This window comes from Poecilia mexicana, unplaced genomic scaffold (assembly GCF_051168715.1).
Source record: "Poecilia mexicana isolate PSO_F unplaced genomic scaffold, ASM5116871v1 scaffold_11, whole genome shotgun sequence".
Classification (NCBI taxonomy): domain Eukaryota; kingdom Metazoa; phylum Chordata; class Actinopteri; order Cyprinodontiformes; family Poeciliidae; genus Poecilia; species Poecilia mexicana.
Genome location: NW_028263380.1, coordinates 27,447,249 through 27,465,785, shown reverse-complemented (window position 1 = coordinate 27,465,785; position 18,537 = coordinate 27,447,249). Strand labels below are relative to the sequence as shown.

Genomic DNA, 18,537 nt, shown 5'->3' with positions numbered 1-18,537 from the left:
GTTTCCCGTTTCCTTCCTCTGATCCAGCAGTTCTCTCTGCCGCCAACAGGTGGCGCACTGACTCCAACCATCAGTTTTCTGCAGACCAACAGAATCCCGGATCATCCCGTTTTCCGAATGTTTCCTCTGGATTAATCCCAGAGTTCTGGAGAGGTTCTGATCCGTTTCTGATGGTATAAAAACAGGAACCAGAACCTCCTTTTTAAAATAATTTATTTTGTAACTAAAACCATAAAACCAATCAGGAGATCCGGCTGCGATCAGAACCGGAACATTCTGATGGGTTTGGACCGGATTACACTTAAAAACATGTATTTAAATTATAGCTTGATATAAAGTCTGTAATTTCAGTTTTTTTTTTCTTTTTCTTTTTTTGGTTTAATATAAACTGATTATTTTGGTTCCGGTCCGGTGACGTGATTCTGACTTCCTGGTTTTAATGTTTTGCTGCTTCGCGCTCCTCCTTTCTTCATCACCTGATGATGAATGAGCCGGTTCGGTACTTTCTCCAGCGGAACCGGTCCTGCTGCAGAGCAGTTTAACGAACCAGACCCAGCAGAGTTCTGGACCAGACAGAACCTTTGGACCGGACCGGACCGAGCTGTGGAGAAGCTGCTTCAGAAATGGGTCCAGACTCGAATCATTTTCCTGCTGCAGATTCTGGAGCTGCCGAACTTTTCTGCTCCAGTTTCAGCAGTTTTCCTTCCCACCTGCAGCAGCTGCTTCAGGATCCATTCCGCCCAGGACCGGAGCCACTGGAGAATTTATTAAATTGCTCAATGAAAATTATTAAAATTATTGAAAAATATTCATCCTGGTTTAAGAGGAAAATTGGCTTCATTTCTTACATTTTGATCTTGTTTTTCGTATATTTCGTTTAAACATTTAGCTTGAAACCGGGACATTTATTAGTAACAGGAAGTTGAACCCCGACTTGTTCCTTTTAACCCACATTATTCTCCCTGGTGTCACTGACGCTTCAGCTTCCGGTTTAGTTTTAACTCTGACTGCAGAGATTTGCTTTAAAACTTATGATTTTCCTCCAAACTGGATCAAATCAACTTTCTGGTTTTCTTAATGTTTGATGTTTTTTCTGGAGAATCCTCAGAGGTTCTACTGGACCTTCAGAACCGGTTCTGGTGTAAGGCTGTGGGATGGTCTCTGCTGAAAAGTTTTCGCTCCCCCTGCCCCCATCCAATCAAACTCCTGCTGCTCCTCTCCAGTTAACTCACTCCTCTCTGCACCTTCAGCCCGTCTCCTCCTCTTCCTCACTTTAACCCCTGCGCTGCAGCCACGCACCGAACCGCACCGAACCGCAGGATGCTGTGGAAGTCCCGGACCAAAGCCGAGGTAACCTCCGCTGCTCTGACTGGTTCCGCTGGGTCCAGCCGGGTTTTCCGATTATTTTGGGATTTATTAGTCATAAAATCTGCAGGAAAAACTGGAGTTTTATTCTGAAAATGTACTTTAGAGAAAATATTTTACATAATGTGTTTATTTTGTGAATCGTTGCGTAAAATCATTTAAAGTAATACTGAGGAATAAGCGGTTCCGTTTGGACCGGAGTGTCCCTTTAAGATCCGCCGACCCCTCCCCTCTTCCCGCCGGGAGCGCGCGCGCCCTATAAGTAGCGCGCTCATGGAGCGGCCGCTCGAGTCCGTGTGTGTTCCGTGCGCGCGTGCGTCTCCGGCAACAGCTTCCCCTCCAGCTCGGAACCGGACAGGTGTACGGCGAGCGGCGGCGGACACTTTTCATTTGATGGAGCGCTGAGGGGCGCGGGCCACACCTGGACACACCTGAGCGTCACCGGAACCTGCGCGTGCTCAGCGAGTCTCCTCCCGGGTCTGCGGAGCGTCCAGATGTTGATCCACACATACTCAGCCATGGTGAGTCAGGGTGCGGGGCTGTGCGGGGCTGTGCGGGGCTATGCGGGGCTGCGGCTGCGTTCAGACTCTTTAATTAAACTCCAGATTGCGCAATCTGCGCGGCGCTCTGCGGGGTTGGATCCAGTTTGGCTGTTAAGAGAAACTTGCGTGGATGTTCCTGAGTGACCGGGTTTGGCGTGGCCTGGTTTGGCTGCGGAGCATCGACCCGCATCGACCCGCCTGACCCAGCTGCAGAAAGCCGATGCGGCTGGATGTGTCAATGCACTTTCTATTGCGTTTGTCCACGCACAGTGTTTACAGGTCACCCCCGCGCCCTCCGCAGCGGTGCATTAGCTGTCCTGACCTCTGACCTCTGACTCCACAGGCTGCTGCTGCCACCATCACTTCAACCTGAAAATATTTAATTCACTTTTAAAAGTGATTTTATGTTTAAAATAGTTAAGATTTCTAAATATATTGATTTTATTACACATCTTGGGTAAACGTTAGTTTAGGCTCTTGCGGGTTTTCTCATGCGGGTCTCTCCTCCAGGAGCGGGCGGACGGACTCAGCGGCTCCTCTCCGAGCGGCCGCCTGTCGCAGCTCTCCTCCCTGAACCAGGCCGCCTACTCCGCGGCTCCACCGCTCTGCCACACGCCGGCCTCGGATTTCCAGCCGCCCTACTTCCCGCCGCCCTACCCGCAGTCCTCGCTGCCGTACTCCCAGAGCCAGGACTCGGCCTACTCGCACCTGCCGGAGCCGTACCCCTCCATCAACCCGCTGCACCAGCACCAGCAGGCGGCCTGGCACTCCCAGAGGTCGCGCTCGGAGGACGGCGGCCTGCTGTCGCAGTCGCACCGGGCGCTGAGCCTGGACCCCCGGCGGGAGTACGCCGCCGTGCCGCGGCTCCTGCACGGGCTCGGGGAGGGCGCGGCGGCGCTGGGGGACGGAGCCCTGGGGATGCACCTGGGACACCACGGCCTGGAGGAGCTGCAGGTGACCCGCTACTGCAAACATCCGCTTCAAAACCGGAAAACTTTAATTCTCAACTGTTAAATTATTTAAGCATCATTTGTTTAGATAAAAAATGAAATTATCTACATTTTTCTATTTATAAAAAGGCCCGTGGCATTATTTTTACTTTGCTTTAACAATTTATAGTAAAAAAAGAAAGATTTAAATGTTTTATTATCAGCAGTTTTCTGTTTAATTTTAATTCTGTTTCTGATTTTTATCATTTTTGTAATAATAATGTTTATTTTATTTTATTTTATTTCAGTTTCCTAAAATCCTTCAGGCCCTTTAAAAAAATCATTCAGGCCTTTAAAACGGAAAAACTAACATATTTTTATAAAATGCGAGATAAAATTTTGCTTCAGTTTAAAATAATATTTAAAATACGAACAATATTTCCTAACATCTTGAAATTATTATTTATCTGGACTGTAAATGTTGATCACATCTCTTGTTTTTTTTTTTGTCGTAAATGAAAACATTTCTTTGGGAAATCAAGTCCCGCACGCAGCTGCGGTGCATCCCGCCGTGTCTCACGGCGCAGCTGAAGGACACTTTGTGCAGTTTTTTTGTTTTTGGCGCAGTCGGCCTCCTGCAGCAGGTGCAGCCGCAACAGAAACGGGGCGAGACGAATCGATGCCCACGCGGCTCCACGCTCCGTGTTGACACGTAGCTCTGATTAATGACGTAAAGTCACGATGTTACTTTAATATCCTAATTAAATCTCACAAATAAATATGCAGTTTTTCTTCTGATTTTTTTTGTCAAGTTGCGCAGAAATACAATTTGAATATTTGCGTAAAAAATTAAATCATTATTTATATTATTATTTTTGCTCCAAAATCAATTAAATTTAAGAATTAAATTTTACTTTTTATAGTGAGGCGATCTTTGACCTCAGACAGCGTGCACGCGGGTAGAAGACACTAACCGTGTGTGTGTGTGTGTGTGTGTGTGTGTGTGTGTGTGTGTGTGTGTGTGTGTGTGTGTGTGTGTGTGTGTGTGTCTGTGTGTGTAGGGGATGGAGGAAGGATCCGCCCTGGGCATCCTGGACCACTCTGTCATTAAAAAAGGTAAGAGGACAGAAGAGTCTTCTGCGCATGCGTGCAGCACTATACTTGTGTTCAACATGCTGGGGGGGATTTCTGTGTTTCAGGACTCTAACACAAGTCCCACTAACACACACACACACACACACACCCGCGCGTGCACGCGCACTATAAATAATTCTGTTTTGCTTTTTTATTTGAAGTCAAGAAGTCTCTAATACTGAGCTGCAGACTGCAGCCCAAAGGCACAGATTCTTAATGAACTGTTCATGGTCATATGAGAGAGAGGGTGTGTGTGTGTGTGTGTGTGTAGGGGAGAAAAGCGCAGGGAATGTGATAAAAGGGGAGTTGTGGATAAATTTACAGAGGCTGATGGTCTAAAATCACCGTCAGTAACACTGAGGCCGATTAGAAAACCCAAGCTGCTGCTGGGGGGGCAGGTGAGGGGGGCAGGTGAGGGGGGCAGGTGAGGGGGTTACAAAGTAGTGAAATAAAAAAAAAATTAATTCATGACAAAAATTAAATAAAAAATACATTTAAAAAACTTTTAAAAAGGAAAGAAATAAAAAAGTAGTTCTTTAAAATGAAAAAAAAAAAAAAAAAACTAATGAAACATTTTTAAATAAAAAAGAAAAGGAAAGGAATCGTAAATTAGAAACTTGCCTGACCTCGTTCTGCTCCGTCAGTCCCCTCCAAGCTCAACGGCTCCGCCCTGTCGGCGCTGTCCATCGGGAAGGAGGGCCTGAGCGTCGGCGCCGTGTCCAACCCGGCCGAGGTGTTCTGCTCCGTCCCGGGACGCCTCTCCCTGCTCAGCTCCACCTCCAAGTACAAGGTGACAGTGGGCGAGGTGCAGCGCCGCCTGTCTCCACCCGAGTGCCTCAACGCCTCGCTGCTGGGCGGAGTCCTGCGCAGGTGAGCTGGGGGGGGGCGGGGCTTATCATTCTGACTCCATGTTCAGAAGTTAGCGGCTAAATCTGGAATAAAGAGAAAGTATCAATTATTTTGTTCCACAGAGATTTCCCAGGTTACCTGAACTCATCAGGCTGAAACAGTGTAAAGATCAAAATGGATCTAAATGGGGATCAGTCAAAAGAGGACAATGGGTTAATATTTCAACAATATTTATTTAGCCTCAAACTAACAGTTTAGCTTCAGATATTTAGCTAGGAAGCTAAATGTTTAGTTTGAAACTGACGCTTCCAAATAAATGATTAACATGGAGAAAATATGACTTTGGAAAATTAACCCACATTTTTCTCTTGACAAGTTTAATAATCCAGATTGTTGCTGTAAATTTTTGACTAATTTTGCAAGTGGCTCCTTCTATCTGCTGAAATGAGCTGCAGCTGAAAACAGAACCTGGACTGTCCCGGTCCGACAGAGCAGAACCTGCAGCAGGAAGCTGAAATTCAGATGACTTTGGATGTAAATCTTCCTCTAATTAAGCAGCTTCACGTCACATGACCTCTCCTTCCTCACGTCTCCACGAGGTTTTTTACTCTCAGATCTGCTAAATGAACCTGCGGCTCCGACCGGAACCGAGAACTGGGTCATGGGACTGAATCACAAGAGAAGTTTAATGAAGCAGCCTGAGGACAGCGGCGCCGCTTCGCTCTGAAACGCTTCAAAGATGCAAAAACCTCATCCAGAAATCTGAAATTAAATCTCTAATCAGACAGATCTATCAAGATTCACAAAACTCAAAAATCAATCAATAAAATTAAAAAAACACAATTCTGGATGATTTAATATTTTATTAATGAAGCAATTTAAAAACATCAGAACCATGAAGACAGATGATGAATGATGAATATATCAACAAATAAAATACTAAGGAGTAAAATAATGACAGTAAATACTGAATGTCTGTAGAAATATATAAATAAATTAAATGTACAGAAACTGAAGCTGCAGCTTCAGGCGGATGAATCAACGCGGATCTGTCCAGAAATCAGGATCTATTTGTTCTGGAGGAGGAATACGTCACCAAAACCCAGGAGTGAGAAAAAAGGGACATACAGAACTTTATGGACCCGCCAAGAACACAGAAATGAGCTCTTTTCCTGCAGAACCGGGTCCAAGAAATGAAAAAACAAACAAAAAAAACAGTTAAATTTTTTTTTTTTTTGTAGAAATGCTAAATTATAGATTATATAAACAGAAGCTGAAGAAAATAAGAGAAGCTTGAAGAGAGAAACTATCAGAGCTGACATGAGACAGATTTCAGCCTCTCTCTGTTTGGCTCTCTCTCACACACACACACACACACACACACACACCCCGTTCTGAGCGCGCTCAGTGTCGTCCCTCAGGGCCAAGTCGAAGAATGGTGGCCGCTGTCTGAGAGAGCGTCTGGAGAAGATTGGGCTGAACCTGCCCGCCGGGCGACGCAAGGCCGCCAACGTCACTCTGCTGACATCTCTGGTGGAGGGTAGGCGCGCGCACACACACACACACACACACACACACAGTGACCTGCATACACTGACAGAAACTCTCAGAAAGCTGTCCTTGCTTCAGCACACATGAACAAACAGGGATGACTCTGATAGCTGCAGGCGTGCACACACACACACACACACACACACACGGTTTGTGTGTGTGTGTGTGTGTGCACGGTGTCACTGCAGAGAGCTGTTGGAGGAGAGCGAGACAAACCAGCTGCATACTGGTGAACTGATTCTCTGCTCCAGTTCAGTTCACTGACTCAGATCTAGTTCATGTTCATAGTTCACCATCATATGTAAAATGATGCTTGGATGTAAAATCTGCAGGTCTGAATAAATGTGTGAATCTGGAAAAACATCCAGAAACTCTTCATTTCCAGAAAGATTCATCCAGAGCAGGAGTCTGTTGCTTCCTGCTGAGGTTCATTTTACAGACAGAAACGAATCCTAAATTATTCTGAAGCGCTGATTTACTTCGCCATTTCATAAAAGTTTAGTTGAACATAGTTTGACTGTTTTGAAGTTGGTAAAGCGCGTTAGCCTTAGCGTAGCTAATGTTCATAATTAGGTTTTTAGGATTAGCGCAGCTAGCTTTTCAGTTAGCGGCGCCCACCGCTGCAGATTAGGTTAACTCTTCCTCCTCCTCTTCCTCCTGCAGGTGAGGCGGTCCATCTGGCCCGGGACTTTGGCTACGTGTGTGAGACGGAGTTTCCTGCCAGAGCCACGGCTGAGTACCTGTGCAGGCAGAGCGACCCGGACCAGCTGCCGACCAGACGCAGCATGCTGCTGGCCACCAAGTGAGTCCCATCAGCTGATCACATGACCCGACAGGACAGAGCGAAGGTTTTCACAGCAGCAGGTCAATCATTTGCCCACAAAGCTCCAGTTATTCCACATTGTAAATACGACCCAGGGCATTCTGGGTAAACACAACCAAAGCTAACGTGCTAGCCTAGCGCTAGCAGCAGAAATGGCTCCTGGTCTTTAGCCTAAAGAGAAATCCTCCAACTGCTAAAATCCTCCATCTTGTTTCTATCTGGTGAAGAAGGAAGTTGCTCTCAGTGTCTTCAGAGGTTTTTGTGTCGTTTCCTTCAGTGGTTCTTGGTGCAGCGCCCCCACAGGCCAGGAGGGGAACAGGTTGGTTTGACTCAGAGCCACAGCAGCTGCAGGTGGAGCAGGTTATGGAGTTCTGGTTCAAACAGATGGTTCTACCGGACCACCAGGTAGAAAATGATGGTCCAGTAGACCGTTAGGTATTTTAGTCATTCCAGCTAACTGGTGGAAAATTTAAGCAGTTCCGCTTCAGGAGCAATCAGAACCAGAATTTCTTCTGAATCAGGATCAGATCTCTGGTTAGCAGCAGTTTGAGGAAACCCATCATGGCTCATACCTTCCTGTTTGCTGTGATCTCCTCTCTCCTCTCTGCAGGGAGATCTGTAAGGAGTTTGTGGACCTGATGACCCAGGACCGCTCCCCTCTGGGCGGCAGCCGGCCCACGCCCTGCCTGGAGCCCGGCATCCAGGGCAGCCTGACCCACTTCAGCCTGCTGACGCACGGCTTCGGCACGCCGGCCATCTGCGCGGCGCTGTCGGCCTTTCAGAGCTACCTGATGGAGGCCGTCAAGCTGCTGGACAAGGAAGGAGGGAAGGGTCACCACGACAAGGAGATGAAGCACCGGAAATGAGGAGAGGCCCGGAGCCACCTCCACCCTCAGGACCAGACTCTACCTGCCAGCAGGCTCCTCCCACTGAGGGGCGGGGCTAACAATATCTGTACTGTAGGAACACCTGATGGCGCCGCACGGACCTCTGACCTCCCAGTGAAGAGGTTCTGGTTTATTCCTGTTTCTGTGGACTCTCCAAGCCCCTCCCACCCACTCCCACACCTGAAGGCTCTGAATCCATATCCGACCCGGTTCTGGATCTACAGGAGTCTGGGACTATTCAATCTGTAGTCCTCCGCAGGCAGTGCTCATGGGAAATGGAGTCCTCTCAGTTACAGGAGATTTTTTTATTTTCAGGTGTTTGTAACTTAAAGTAACAGAAATCATTTTGTACTTTCAGTGTGTGTTTATTATTATTATTGTTACTGTTATTGTATTACAACATAAATGTAATATATTATTAAAGAATTAAGAACTCGTTCATTCAGGAGGTTAAATCTTCTGCAGACTCAAAGTTGACGTTTCTACAACTCAACACTAATTGGCTAACAGAAGCAGAAGTTATGGCTCCAGAAAGATAATTTTATATTTATTTGAATTTAATTATTTGGGTTAGTTTCATATTATTTCAGTAACCAAAACAGATTTTTTTCAATGTAATGTCAAGGTATCATCACCGCCTGTGGAGCTACATTGGGGCCAAAAAGTTTGTTCAAAAGAAATAAAAATTGAAATAGAAAAAAAAATGATTGAAACTGAAAACAGTTTTAAATAGAATAGAAAAACGATTATCTGAAAGTTTTGAAACTGAAAAGAAAAAACATTGAATCTGAAAATAAGTTTCATTTTTTTCAGTTTGAAAGTTTTTTTTATTTTTTTCAGTTTAAAAAATTTGTATTTTAAAAAAATAAATAAACTTTATGGCAGGGGGTCCAAAGTGGCTCCTGGAGCCCCGACATCCTGCAGGTCCTCTAATGAGCATCATTGGATGCAGGTGCGTTAAACCAGGGAGAGACTAAAACCTGCAGGATGCCGGGGCTCCAGGAGCCACTGTGGGCCCCCTGATTTATGGCCTCAATTCTGTGTTGACTGGCGGAAGGAGAACTTATGGAGACGCCGCTGGACCGGCTAACAGAATCTACCTGCCGTTATTAGATTTAGGTGACTAAAATTTTAAAACGCCGAGCTGGTGAAGCTAATTAAAGAAATACATGTTGGATCTAACGCTATTTAAAAACAAGACAAATGACGGATCTTAATTAAAACTTTAATTTTGAAAGGCCTGCTTCGTCTCCAGACATACCTACTGGAGTTCAGCGGATCTTCCGGATCCAGATCTCGTTCCCGTCTGTAATCCTAACGTTCCTGGGAATCTTCTCTGTGGTCCAGTTCTTCCCAACGGGGAACCAGAACCTGCTGTTTAAACAGCCTGGATCCATTTAGAGCGGATCATTTGGCTCCGTGTTCCCTTTACCTGAAGATCCAGCGTGGAGCTGCGTGGAGCTCCTCAGGGCTCCGTGGAGACGTCACCCCGCAGTTCTCCGTAACTTCACCCGAACGCCTCGCTCCTCCACCCATCTGCTCGTCTCCCACCTCCCCGGCTCACTTTATTTAACCAAGACGAGACTCTTTCAATCACTGCTTTCCAGGGAAAACACACACATAAACACACTCCTCCTGTTTCTACCTGCCGCGTCCCCCCTCCCCCACCCGTTTCTGACACTCAGCGGGCCGCTCTCCGCCTCTCGGCGCCTGCAGGCAAACATATGCTGCTCTTCCCGTCAGATTCCGCTGCGTTTCATGTTTATTAATCATCTGTCTGAGTCTCTCTCTCACACACACACACACACACACACACCTTCGGCTGGTTCAGGCCCAGTTACTGGTGTTAAACTGGTTCAGACGGCAGCAACCAGGTCCAGTTCGGAGCTTCACAGGAAACCAGTTTTACTCTGAGTGGAAAAACATCTAAAAACTTTTAAGTCTTTTTTTAGAGACTAGAAATAAGTTTGAGTTCATAATTAAGTTGTAATTCCAAGAATAAAAATCAATTTCAATGAGTCAATTTTAAAATTTTAAGCCATAATTGGGGATAAAAATACTAATTTTATTAATGGAATCATTTAAAAACTCATAACTATGATCAATTTTATTTGTTCTTCCATGCTACATTCACTGAACCTCAGATTTCTCTAACATCTCAGGTCAACGATGACAGTTATTACATCTGTTGTGGTTATTTAGCCTCATGAACCGGGTCAGAACCAGAACCCAAACCGGATCAGACATGCAGCCAGGCTGACGAGTCGATCTCAGATAGAAAGCACCATGAGGAAGAGGAGGAAGAGGAGCAGCTGGTGTGTCTGGGGATTTTTATTGGAACAGAAACAGAACAAAAGGTCAAAGGTAAAAAACTGGATCTGGGTTCTGGGTGGATCACTTGGCGGTCAGCGTGATCTTCTCCATGTCGTGGATTCCATCTTTGTCGATCAGACGGACGCTGAAGGAGGGAAGGTTGAGGATGAAGCGTTTGTTCAGCTGGAGGAGGAAGAGGAACAGGAGGAAGAGCGGTTAGCATGATGCTAACAGAACCAGCTACCTCTGGTCCAAACGACTCCGGACACCCAGAACGGTTTTCAGAGTTTGCTCCACCTGGAGGAAGACTCACCTCTTCAACGCATTTCCTCAGCAGCTCCACGGCCTCGACCCGGCTCAGGTCTGCAGCACAACAGAACTTTCTTTAACAGAACCACAGCCAATACGATCTCAGCCCCGTAACGAAGCTGGTACAGGTCAGGGTTCATTTCAACAGAACCTCCAAGTACCAGGCAGACCCAGTCGGGTCCAAAGCCGCATGCAGAGTTTAATGTATTTAACAGAAGCCGGAGCAGAGAGGTCCGGACAGGCGGTTCCCCCACCGGGTCAAAGGTCAGGATGACGGGAAGAAACAGAACGGCTCAGTCCAAACATTACAGAACCGGACCTCCAATGATTTACTTAATTTATTACTTTAAATGTTTGTGTGGACGTTGGAGGTTCTGTTGCTCTCAGATTTACTTTTATTACAGTTCAGATAAAAGCTTTTTGCTTTTATCCTCCGAGTTTCAGCCTGTTGTTCTCGATGCTGAGCGTCTCTCTGCTCCTACCTGGTCTGTAGTACCGGTCCAGGATGGACAGGGTCAGGAACGCTCCGTATCCGTGGGCGGCGAACGGCGCCTTGGCCAGCGAAGCCATGTAGTCCATGTAGAAGAGGCCCGGCCCGTCGGACTCGTCGTGTCCGGCCAGCAGCAGGTTGACGTGGTACGGAGTCTGCAGGAGGACGGACACCAGGATTAGGGTTCTGCATGTGGTGGAGAACAGCAATAACTCAACTTAAACAGCAGAGGAATAAACCGAGGTCATGTTGGTGTCTGAACATTCACAGAACCGGACCAGAACCGGGTCAGACGTCAGAGTCTGACTGGGCTTTCCGGTTCCAGTGTCTCTATTGGTTTGGAACGAATCATCCAGGCTGCAAAGATGTTTCATCAGATGTTGATGCTACACAAAGCTGCAGCTAACAGAGGTTGCTAACAGGAAGCAGAGGTTGCTAACAGGAAGCAGAGGTTGCTAACAGGAAGCAGAGGTTGCTAGCTAGCATCAACCAGACCAGAAACCTGTTCCCATGGTTAGCGCATGTCTTTTTTGATGCAGTCGTTTCCAATGTTATAAAACTTCAGGACATTTCCATAATATTAGCGACTCCAGACTCCCCCTAGTGATGATGGCGGTTTTCCTGCTTCCTGATTGGCTGAGTTCCCAGTAAACAGTAACTTGTTTTATGAGACGTGAGGTGGGAGGGGTCAGAGGGCAGGAGGGATGGGGGGGCAGTGTGACATCTGCTGGGAGTCAGCACCCCCGTCACCTCCTCCTCCTCCTCCTCTTCGTCACCCTGAGCCCTGGAGAAACGCCAGCACTCATTAAAACTTCTGAACTCTCCACCCTCCCCCCCGTTTCTGTTTTTAAACTACATCTCCTCTTCCTCCTCTTCCTCATCGGGAGACGTTCTGGTTAAACGGAGCTGTAGGATGGGTCGCTGCAGTCAGAACCGCCTCAGAACTCCAGGTGGACCCGCCGGTCCCCTGCGGAGCTCTGAGTGTCTCCAACACACACACCGATCCCCAGGTGTGTGTGTGTGTGTGTGTGTGAGGGCGTGAACCCCCCAGCTGGCAGCCGTCTCTCCGGCTACACTAACAATAACACTTGGCAGCAGAACCAGCAGACCGGGCTCAGAGGGAACCAGCACCTTGTTAACCCGACACCTCCCCCCCACAGGGTGACACCAAGGTCTCACCTGAACACACCTGCAGAGTGAGGCTGCCGCTCCAGAACCGAACCATGCTGTCCCGACCCGGTCTAACAACCAGGCCATAAGGTGCTCCAGAACCAGAACGTTAAATTACTGTTACTCTGTGGAGGTTCTGTTCCACAGAACGGGTCAGGTCAACGAGAACTCGGTTATTCCCCACACGTTTACTCTGACATTATGAGAATATGTCATAAATATCGGCTTTACAGTCATAATGAGAATAAAATCACAATTACAAAAAATTATAATTCCAAGTTTTAGTCATAATTTTGAGAATAAAAGTCAATAATCGAGAATAAAAATAAAGATTACATTAAAAGTCATAATTGTGAATTTAATTCTTGAAATTTTGACTTCCACACTCAAAACTACTTCCTGTTGGACTTTTTTCATGGATGAACTTCCAGCCTTCATGCTGCGTTCACTGAACCTCAGATTTCTCCAACATGTCTCAGGTCAACAGCGACTGTTGGTCAGCTTTGTTGTAGTTAAACAGCCTCATTAACACGGGTCAGAACCAGAACCCGATCAGATACAATCCATCTGAATCAGGAAGAAAGTTCTGGAAGAGAAACAGAACCTCCTTAATGTCTCTCCGGGTCCGATGAATAAAAAGTCTTCGCTGCTGAGCGGTCCGTTCCACCTGCAGTGAGGCTGCCTACAGAACGGTCACTACTTCCGACCGGCGGCCATTAAAGGCCACCGGGCCGAGCCGGGCGGTTATTAAGCAGTTTCAGTGAATCATCTGAACGCTCCTCCTCGCCGTGCCCCGGAGGCCCGGTTCTTTTTACCGCCATTCCTCCTCAATCTGCTGAATTAATTGTTCATCTGCGCCGCAGCAGAGGCGCTGCCTACAATATGGCGCCTCTAATTATTTGCGCCCGTTGCGGGCCTGTTATGGCGAATGTTTCATCAACCCATATGGGCCGGGGCTGGATCAACGAGGGAACTGCTGCTGAAGACACTCCGTTTCTGCTTTATCAGAACTAGAACCTGAGTAAAGTCCGAGCCGCTTCGTTTCTACTGCGTTTAGCTTCCCGGCGCGAGACCTCAGGTGGTTCCCGCCGCTCTCTGAGCGCATGCGCAGCCCTCCAGAGGTTAGCCGAGTTGTTTATCTGGGCGGCAGAGCGAGGCGCCGCCGCCCGGCGCTGACTGGAGCGAACTGCGCCTCTCTGCGGCCCGGAGCCTCCGGAGGCCCGGTGGGGGGTTAATCTGTAATCTGTCCTGCAGGAATAAAGTCTGGAGCTTTAACAACATGAAGCTGATGTTCAACTCAGCAGCACGGAGGGGAAAGAATCTTTGATAAACCATCAGAATTCAGCTAAAAACATAAATAATAATCACATTTCAAAAGCAACAGAAAGCTGCTAATAAACTCAAAGGGTTTTTAAACTCTCAACTAGTCATTTTATTACAATTCTGGTTACAGAGACTTCATAATTCATTTTATTTTTTGTTTATTTGTTTTGGATATTTAAAATGTCAAATCTTCATTAGAAATTAAAGTTTATTGATGTTGGAGAATGAATACTTGCATTATTATACCATTATAATTATATTACTGTCAAATAATGTCAAAACAACTATATCGTTTATGGCAATAACTTCTGGAACAATTAATTGTCCAGCAAAACTTGTAATTGAGAGGTCCATACCTGTGGGCCGACCGTGTTTTACCCCCTCCCCGCCGTACACCTGTATGATTATTTCCCTGTAAATGTCATGGTAGCTGTTCTCCCAGGTCTAACAGGATGACATACAATGACCTCCCCGGCTCTAACGTTAGTCCCCCGGTCTTATTACGTTACTCTATGCTCGCCCCCCGATGAATCCCGTATTCTGAAGACCAAAACTTGACAGGTATGAACAGGCCTATTTAATAAAAACTAATTTACTATATGATCTAATTAAATCCTGGTTATTTAAGCTAATCAAAGGGAATAAACCCAAATAATTCCTCATTAATCTGATAAATAGTTGGAGACCTTCTTGGACCAGAGACTCAACATGTTTCTAAAGCCAATAATTAGCAAGTGTCTGGAGGAGGAAGAGGAGGAAGAGGAGGAGGAGGGGATAGCTGGAGGAAGGTGTGGGAAGCAGCGGAGAAGCTTCAGTTTGTCTCCACTCCTGAGACGCTGCAGCGTAACGAGCATCTTCATCACCGTGAGGCACAGCAGCATGAATATCAATGATATCCTGCACAACACGCTCAGCCTTGACTGAACAAACTGATCCTGATCTTACAGGTCCCTGTGAGCCTCTCCCACACACACACACACACACACACACACACACACACACACACACACACACACACACACACACACACACACACACCGCCTCTGTGTGTGTGTGTGTTGTTGTCTGCTGCGCCCCTTGGGACCTCCTCCTCCTCCTCACCAGGCGGCCCCTCCTCCATGTGTCCCACATTCCCTCCTCTGCCTCACTAATTGTTTTTTGTAATTATTTTCACCCTCTGCTGTTGTGACAGGCCGCGGCTGCACCGCCGCAACAAATTAGCAACAGAATCGAGTCGCAGCGAGACGGACGGATCAACTGGTGAGTCGGACGCATGCAGCAGATCAGAGTTCATCCTCCCACCCAGCTTCCCTCTGCAGTGACACTTTTTATGCACAACTCACTTTTTTACCAACAGTTGGGACTTTGTGTAAAATGAAATAATTAGCAAATCATTTGCACCCCATATTTAGCTGCAGAAACATGTTCTGAGTGACAAACTGTTGGTTTGTTGGATTCCTGCAACACTTTGATTAAAACGTGTGAAATGATTCGTCTGCTGGCACAAACTCTGATCCCCAGATTAAACGGCTCCTAAACTTCCTGTTGGTCTGAGGTTCTGAGGTTCTGACGGGGCGGACGCCAGGGAAGACCACAGGCTTAAAATAAAATCTGTTTCACACCAGATCCCACTTTAAGCAACTTTTTTTCCTCGCTCAGGTTACTAATGACAAAAAATAGTTTCAAAAAGAGGCTTTTGTTTCAGCCATCCTTTCTGTGAGTTGGAGTATCTGGGCCAGCCTACAAAAACTGTTTTGTTTTGAGAATATAAACTTAATATTACTGGAATAAACACAATTTTATCAAAATTATGAGAAAAAATGTTTTAATGAGGAAAAAAAGCTTCTAGTTATCAGAGTCTGACGTGAGCAGCTCAGTCTGGCTGGTTTTCCTCAGTTGTTTATTAGAAAAAGTCCAGCTGCAGGTGATAATTTGATGTCGATGTGTTAAAACTTTTATAAAAATCTGTTAAATCTGTCATGTTGTGACACTTTGAGTCAGATAATCCTCTATGAGCTGCTGTTGCCATCTGAAGAAATGCAACACTCCTGACCGAAAACAACCAATCAGAGCCAGGAGGCGGGGCTTAGCGCTGTCAATCATTCTAATGTACATGCTGCTAAAGGTGCTAATGGCAGAGAAACAACTTACCTTTCCAGGAAAACTATTTATCTGCCATCATCGGTGGCTCTAACGAGTCTGACCGGTTCATTAATCGTCTCTAATGGATGAAGTCGATTTGTGGTCCAGAGAACAGAACTCGGTCCAGAGAAGGTTCTGGACGTGGAGATGATGTGTAAGTCTGTGAGCTCATGATGAGATTTGTCTGATTCGTCTCAGTTCCGTGTTTCTGTTAGAAAATGTTTGATTTGTTGTTTTTCTGTGTTTAGAAGATGAAAACGTTGAAGCTAACCTGGTGAAGCTGATTCTGTTTCAGACCCGATGGAGACGCTGCTACTCGCCTCATCATCAGAACAGAACATGGCTGCACTTCCATACATCTGGTCCACATATATTACATACTTACAGTCTTTTTTTCTAATGATTAAAGCTGCAAAGAATAAAAACCAGGATATTAAGAAGAAAACAAATCATTTCTTCAGCAGATTTATTGTTGTGGATTTTCCTTTAAATAGAAGACTGAACGCATAGCTAAAGGTCAGAAACATTTGTTTTGGTCATTTAAATTTATAACTTGTGAGACCAAATGAGTGTTAAATATTTTTTGACTCTACTGTTCTGGATGATTTCATATTGATGTTGAATCTGTTAGTGAAAACTTCCTCTGCCTTTTCAATCAGTGGGAACTGATTCCAACTTCTCAAGATGTGTTTTTCTGTTTGGTGTGAAATAGAAGCTGTCCTACTAATGTTTTGTCTTTTTGCAGATTTTTTGAATAACCAATAGTCTGTCATTTGTTTTGCTCTTGATTTAAATAAAATCCCTTTTCCACTTTGTGATCGACAGCATTCAGGATTGAACTGAACCTAAACTTAAGAAAACCAGCAGAGTCTCACTTCAATGATGTAAAAGTCAGGTAAAATGCAGCATGAGCATTCAGACTGCAGATGCTTTGAAAACCATCGGATGCAATTAGTTTAATTATTTTAGGGTGAAAGGTCAGATTTGGTTGCGTTGGGCTGGTGGGTGACCGTAGCGGTCAACTGCTTACCCGGCTCCGCAGATAGTCTGCCAGGTTCTTCCGGGTGAAGTTTGCTGCTGCTGACGGACTCAGTTCATAACCTGGAAATCAGAAGGAGGATGAAGCACCAGCAGCAGATCTGAGCTGAGGACAGGAGACGACGGCGGCGTACCGTTCCTCATCTTGTAGAGCTGGACGTTTTTCTGGATGTACTCGGCGAACTGGACCGTGTCTCCCGCCTCGCCCACGCACAGCAGCAGGATCTTCTCACTCAGCTTGAACATCTTGTCGTAGTCTGAGAGACAGCAGAGCGACCGTTTGGGCTCAGGTTAATCAGAACCAGAACCTATCAGGGAACACTGAGGCTGGAAAACCAGGAAATGTTCTGTCCCTCCCTCATCTGTTGCTAAACACTGCAGCAATGCATTTCACTTTCCTTCAGATATCAGAGAGACAATGTGGCTGTTTGGAAATATTTCAGTTGTTATGTGAAAACTAAATGAACAGCAGCCGACTCTTCTACAAGCAACTGACTGCAGGCTCTAACAGAGCAGATAGCCTGACTAACCAACAAGCTGGTTATATTGGTCTTAACCTGTAAGGAACAGAGAAAATGCTGTGAGCTGCTGCTACTTTATTTTTATTCAGTTATTAAACTCTCAGCCTGACTCATTCTAATGCACAGATTTATTAAACACAGCTCACATGGGTTGGCAGAGTTCACCTGGGTATTTTATGTCTGCTTTAAATTAAAGTCTAATACAGAGTGATGCAAATTTCAGCAAATAAAAGCTACTTTATAAATACATGACATAAAAAAGTACATTTCCAGAGAACATTCATGTGTTCAGTCCTGATTTAAAGAGAAAACATGAATATAAACGAGAGTCTTGACTGCCTTGTTTTCCCCTCGCCAGTTCTTCACCTCAGTGAAAGCCGCATTATTATTATTATATGTGGTTTTAAACTGAATTATTACTGATTATCATCAACCTGTTATGATCAGGTGGTCTGAGTCTCTGATAGAGGAATAATCAGGAAAAGTCCTGGGCTTTTGTCATAAACTGTTTGGTTGTTTTCAACAGAAAACAGATCGAGTTGCTCCCAGGGTGAGAGAAGCAGCCACGACTTTCACTTTCATCATCCAGCCTGTTAGCGTTAAACCCACAGGCCATGTCGGGGTAAACGTAGCAAAAATCACCTTCAAATGTGATTAAATATTAAGAGCCAGGACAGTTTGGAGGATAAAATTAAAGAGCACAATAACAGTAATAAATCTGATAGTAACAGCGCCGGTAGCGCAATTTTTCCTCAGTTTTTCCCATTGAGTATAATAAGACGCTACCCTCTATAGCATAATAATACAACCTTAAGGATCCAGCTATATTTTATAATAAGAGCATTAAAATGTATACACAGACTGAAACAAGACCCAAATCCACCGGCAGAGCAGATGCTAAGCTAAGCTAACAAGGTAGCATACCGTGTTTCATCTGAATAATGCTGCTGGCAGCAACATTATCAGCAGCGACGAGCACATAATCCGGTCCCTGAATCCCGATTAAATATTCCATGATGTCCAACGGGCGAAATGTGGATTATTAGAGGAAAACAGAGAAGATGAAGCCGCACTAGAGCTTCTCCTGTTCGGATTACACAGCAAAAGTTAGCCGGAGTTTAACTGTCGCAGCCTGAGTGCGTCATCAAGAC

The 18,537-nt window shown here is 45.7% G+C and overlaps 2 protein-coding genes across 3 annotated transcripts; one reads left to right on the top strand and one right to left on the bottom strand.

Moving 5' to 3' along the window:
- Positions 1-296: 296 nt before the first annotated feature.
- Positions 297-8,784, top strand: tfap2e (transcription factor AP-2 epsilon). Of its 2 annotated transcripts, none has more exons than XM_014973092.2 (7): positions 297-1,350; positions 2,418-2,861; positions 3,898-3,952; positions 4,615-4,840; positions 6,241-6,359; positions 7,034-7,172; positions 7,804-8,784. In XM_014973092.2, the coding sequence occupies exons 1-7, from the start codon at positions 1,321-1,323 to the stop codon at positions 8,057-8,059; spliced, it is 1,269 nt and encodes a 422-aa protein (XP_014828578.1). In that variant the 5' UTR covers positions 297-1,320; the 3' UTR covers positions 8,060-8,784. The 2 variants fall into 2 exon arrangements, with proteins under 2 accessions (XP_014828578.1, XP_014828579.1); XM_014973093.2 differs by lacking the exon at positions 297-1,350 and adding an exon at positions 1,586-1,886.
- Positions 8,785-10,396: 1,612 nt separating this feature from the next.
- On the bottom strand, positions 10,397-18,530 carry psmb2 (proteasome 20S subunit beta 2). Its single transcript, XM_014973096.2, has 6 exons — positions 18,311-18,530; positions 17,000-17,122; positions 16,858-16,928; positions 11,185-11,347; positions 10,707-10,756; positions 10,397-10,576 (listed from the first exon to the last, which is right to left on the bottom strand). Exons 1-6 carry the CDS (start codon positions 18,399-18,401, stop codon positions 10,475-10,477), a joined length of 600 nt encoding a protein of 199 aa, XP_014828582.1. The 5' UTR covers positions 18,402-18,530; the 3' UTR covers positions 10,397-10,474.
- Between the last annotated feature and the right edge of the window lie 7 nt (positions 18,531-18,537).

What these genes read in the sequence shown, in the direction of transcription:
- tfap2e (XM_014973092.2), top strand. Translation starts at nt 1,321, where the DNA reads ATGCTGTGGAAGTCCCGGACCAAAGCCGAG. An exon ending in CTGGGCGGAGTCCTGCGCAG is followed by an intron (nt 4,841 to 6,240) that starts GTGAGCTGGGGG and finishes GTCGTCCCTCAG; the next exon opens with GGCCAAGTCGAAGAATGGTG. An exon ending in AGCATGCTGCTGGCCACCAA is followed by an intron (nt 7,173 to 7,803) that starts GTGAGTCCCATC and finishes TCCTCTCTGCAG; the next exon opens with GGAGATCTGTAAGGAGTTTG.
- psmb2 (XM_014973096.2), bottom strand. Translation starts at nt 18,401, where the DNA reads ATGGAATATTTAATCGGGATTCAGGGACCGGATTATGTGCTCGTCGCT. An exon ending in CATTATTCAGATGAAACACG is followed by an intron (nt 17,123 to 18,310) that starts GTATGCTACCTT and finishes GCTGTCTCTCAG; the next exon opens with ACTACGACAAGATGTTCAAG. An exon ending in CAGACTATCTGCGGAGCCGG is followed by an intron (nt 11,348 to 16,857) that starts GTAAGCAGTTGA and finishes GTCCTCCTGCAG; the next exon opens with ACTCCGTACCACGTCAACCT.